The sequence below is a fragment of the Poecilia reticulata genome, linkage group LG5, assembly GCF_000633615.1.
Source record: "Poecilia reticulata strain Guanapo linkage group LG5, Guppy_female_1.0+MT, whole genome shotgun sequence".
Classification (NCBI taxonomy): Eukaryota; Metazoa; Chordata; class Actinopteri; order Cyprinodontiformes; family Poeciliidae; genus Poecilia; species Poecilia reticulata.
The window spans coordinates 26508666-26513102 of NC_024335.1; the positions used below are offsets into that span (position 1 = coordinate 26508666).

Below are 4437 nucleotides of genomic sequence, written 5' to 3' on the forward strand. Positions count from 1 at the left end.
ATGGCACACGCTGCCCCAATCCGCTTGTCGATCTCCCGCTCCCTGCTTCTCTCATTCATGAACAAGATCCCGAGATACTTAAACTCCTCCACTTGGGGCAGGACGACCCCCCTGACCCGGAGAAGGCACTCAACCCTTTTTCGGCTCAAGACCATGGCCTCGGATTTGAAGGCACATTTTAAAATCTTCTCTGAACTATATATACATGTATATTGTTGGGAATTTTTGATCTCATCCTAAATTTAGAGTTGAAGTGAAAAAAAACTTTAATCATTTCCTCTTGTTGGGTCACTTCTGCATTGTGAAGTAGCTGAGTTGGACTTACCAAGTTTATGTGTGACGGTCTACTTCAGACAAAATGGAAACATTTACAAATGTTGGGTCTTTGCTAAGTTATTACATGACAAGAGTTTAAAAGCCTTTTTGAGGTCAAAGTTTAAATATAACAATTATTGAAAACAAGGGATGCAGAGTGGCGCAGTTGGTAGAGATGTTGCCATGCAGCAAGAAGGTTCTGGGTTTGATTCCCGGCGCCAATCTTTCTGCATGGAGTTTGCATGTTCTCCCTGTGCGTGCGTGGGTTTTCTCTGGGTACTCCAGTTTCCTGCCACAGTGCAAAAATATGACTGTCAGGTTAATTGGCCTCTCCAAATTTCCCCTAGGTGTGAGTGTGTGTGTGCATTGTTGTTTGTCCTGTCTGTCTCTGTGTTGCCTGGCGACCTGTTCAGGGTGACACCGCCTCTTGCCTGGAACGTTAGCTGGAGATAGGCACCAGCAACCCTCCTGACCCCACTAAGGTAAAAGGGTGTAAAGAAAATGGATGGATATTGAAAACAAAAAAAACAAGCTGTCAGAATTAAATTATGGTGTCTAGACTTTGATTCATCCACAACATGAACAGCAAGTGATTTCATGGAAGACTACTTACATTGGAGTTTTTGGGAATACTTACAATGTATTCATGGGCTGCACAGTTGGTAGAGCTGTTGCCTTGCAGCAAGAAGGTTCTGGGTTCGATTCCCAGCCCGGGGTCTTTCTGCATGGAGTTTGCATGTTCCCACTGTGCATGTGTGGGTTCTCTCCAGGTAAATTGTCCCTATGTGTGAATGTGTGTGTTTGTCCTGTCTGTCTCTGTGTTGCCCTGCGACAGACTGGCAACCTGTCCAGGGTGACCCCGCCTCTTGCTCGGAACATTAGCTGGAGATAGGCACCGGCACCTCCCGACCCCACTAGGGAAAAGGGTGTATAGAAAATGGATGGACAATGTATTCACATTTTGCTGAGTAACAACCTAGAATGTTGAGTTCTATTCAGGTCCTAAGTGAAAACAGTGAATAGTTTTAAAGGAGAAGGCAAACATGGTTTTCAACGATATTACAGATATAAATCTGAAACAAAATGTTGCATTCTTTCATATTCAGCTCCCCTGAGTGAATCCTTTGTAGAGCCATCTGTTGTGATGACAGCTGTAGGTCTTTTGGGGTTTGGTTCCACCAAATAAGCAATTTTAGAGAGTGACATTTTTGAAAATTTGTTCAAACTGGTTCCCTGCTATGAAATCAGCTAAAGGAAACCAATTTCTCTATTATTTTCACAGCATAAACATGAACTACACAAACCAAATGGAGGACAGTAACTTCTCCTGCTACAGCTCCTCGRTGGTGGAGTACCGGTACTTTGCTGTGRTGTGGGGATGTTTTGTGATCAYCGCTGGAAYTGTGGGGAACCTGATGACCATCCTGGCCTTCGCCCTGGACTCCCGTCTCCAGACTCGCTTCAACGTGCTCATCGTTAACCTGGCAGTGGCTGACCTTCTCTACTGCACCATCCTGCAGCCCATCTCTGTAGACACCTACCTGCACCTCAGATGGCGTATTGATCGGGCCTGGTGCCAAATCTTTGCGTTACTCGTCTTCCTCACCAACGGCGTTTCCATCATCACCCTCTGCCTGGTGGCAGTGAGCCGATACCTCCTGATTGCAAAAAGTGCAGTTTTCAACCGTGTGTTTACCAACTTTGGACTTACTTTACTCGTGGTCTTAGCTTGGGGTCTGGGTCTGGCCAGCTTCGCCCCGCTCTGGTCTGTTTACACTTTTGTACCTCAGGTGTGCTCCTGCAGCTTCCATCGTATCAAAGGCCGTCCCTACTCCGCCATCATACTTTTCATCTATTTCGTCATCGGTCTAGGATGTATTGGAATCCCCTACATGCTCATCTACAGAAAAGTCAGGCGTGTATCAAAAGCTCTGCTCCGCCACAGGCTGAGTAGAAGCTGTTCTTGGAAGATATCTACTACTTCCGCTCAGGGGACGGACGATAGCGGAGTGGGAAGTGGTGTGGGGAAGACATGTAGCTCAGAGATTAGCAGGCAAGCAGAACCGGACCAAAACACACATGATAGCGAAAAGGCTATCCTCCCATCTCAGAGCTCAGCTGTGCTACAGTCGCAGTCTGCGACTCCAGATTATAACGAATTTGACCGTGTGACCCGCATGTGTTTTGCTGTGTTTGTCTGCTTTGTGTGCTCCTTTGTCCCATATTTGCTACTAAACATAGCGGACAAAGAAAACCAAGCCCCGCAGATATTGCACATGTTCTGTGCCAACCTCACCTTTATCAACACCTTCATTAACCCTATTCTGTACGCGGTCCTGAACAGACAATTTCGTCAGGTCTACAGCAAGCTGCTCAGCCGAGCTGCTGCTCCTTTCATCCGCCTCTGCAGCTGGTGCCGAATCTACAAAATCTGATTTCATAAAACCTACTTTGGTTGATCCATGAGTCCATAGTGTCCATTTCAGGCTTTCTGGTTTTATGTCTTCTCTGGGTCTCTCAGGGAAAACATTTCCTGAAAGCTACCAGCATTGACTTTTTATTGTGTTTAATTAGAACTGGACTACATGACTGAAAAAACTTATCATGAAGTCAATGTCAGTAATTGTCGATATAGATAATTATTAATTAGGTTTTTGTTTTAAATATCTGAAATACTCTCAATGCGGTGGCATAACCTTTCCTGTTTTATCCTCAGTTTCTACTCCACGCCATTGGTTTATACGTCATTGGTTTAACAGTTATGAGAAACCTTAAACTTCTACTGCGCCAGTTGTGTTGTTGCTAGGTAACTGAAGTTGGAAAGAATTTGAAACTGCAGTTTGCTAGGTAACCAAAGAATGTTAGTTGATTCCCTAGACATCATTTCACCAACTTTGAGAGGTTTGCCCACATTTCCCAGAATGCTGTGCGGAAGTTCTTTGATCAAGTAAAAAAAACAACAACAAAAGGCTGATTTTAAATCACATTTCCTTCACTTATATTATTTTATCTCATAGATATTTAAATCTATTTTGAAGTATAAATTTAGGTCACACTTTACAATTCAATGAGCAGATATCTTTGTACTCCACTGTATGTTGTTTATTGTGTAATAAATTGTATTAAGAGGTTAACTGTGTCGTGACGTCATTCAGGATAAGAAGGAAAAGCAGGGTGCTTTGCAGGGACGGCTGGTAAGTGGGCTGGTAGGGCTAAGCCTTCCCTGACATTTACAATAAAGTTGTTAAAATAAACAACTTAAAAGTTACTTTAAAATAAATACATTTTATAAGTAATGTATCACATTTTGTTGCATTTTCAACAAACCTGGTGTCAAACAGCTTGGGAAAAATCCCTGGGTCTTTCCGAACAGTGATGTTATAACGCGTTACTGACGTCGGGCCACTTTTTTAAGTAACGAGTAATCTAACACGTTGCTGTGTCAAATCTAGTAGTCAGACTACAGTTACTTATCGAAATCAGTTTGCATTACTGTGCGTTACTATCTTCTTTTGGAATTTAATTGTATTTTCTACGCGTCTTGTCGAGTGACCGACGTCTCTGTGACCGTATCAACAGCGACAACAATGGACGGAAGAGGGAAATGCGCATCATGTTGATGGAAAAACAGGAACTATTTTGAGTTTCTGTCACCAAGCCCGGTTATTATAAGTGGCTTTGGGCTTTTTTTTAAGTCGCTTGCAAATTTAATGAGTCGCCGGTTGCGCCTTTTTGGGATCGTTTTTGAACGTAAAGTTACCCATTTGGGCTTGGAAATAAAGAGACTCATAATAAATCCCCAAATTTGTCCTCTTTAAGGCTCTGCCTGTCCATCATTTCCCGGATGATTCGTCCCGCTGTGTCTTTGTTGATGTCAAGTTAATATTTTACTTGTGAATTACGTTGAGCTATTCAGAAAATTGCAAGCATCGAGACTAATATGAACAGCGCAATAAACGTGAAAACAGCCATGAATGAACGTATAACTCCCTCCAGGCAGAAAACGGACACAAGGCGTTCTTGGTTGGTTACTGGCATTTAATAACTTCGCCGTGAGAACTGTACAAAAGATAAAATACATTTACATAAAGAAAGACAATCCATTTACAAACAAAACTAAAA

General features: G+C 42.9%; 1 protein-coding gene across 1 annotated transcript; it reads left to right on the forward strand.

The window, feature by feature from the left end:
• The first annotated feature begins 1601 nt into the window (after positions 1-1601).
• Positions 1602-3449, forward strand: LOC103465380 (G-protein coupled receptor 84-like). The gene has a single exon (XM_008410138.1). It carries the CDS (start codon positions 1605-1607, stop codon positions 2748-2750), a length of 1146 nt encoding a protein of 381 aa, XP_008408360.1. The 5' UTR covers positions 1602-1604; the 3' UTR covers positions 2751-3449.
• The last annotated feature ends 988 nt before the right edge of the window (positions 3450-4437 follow it).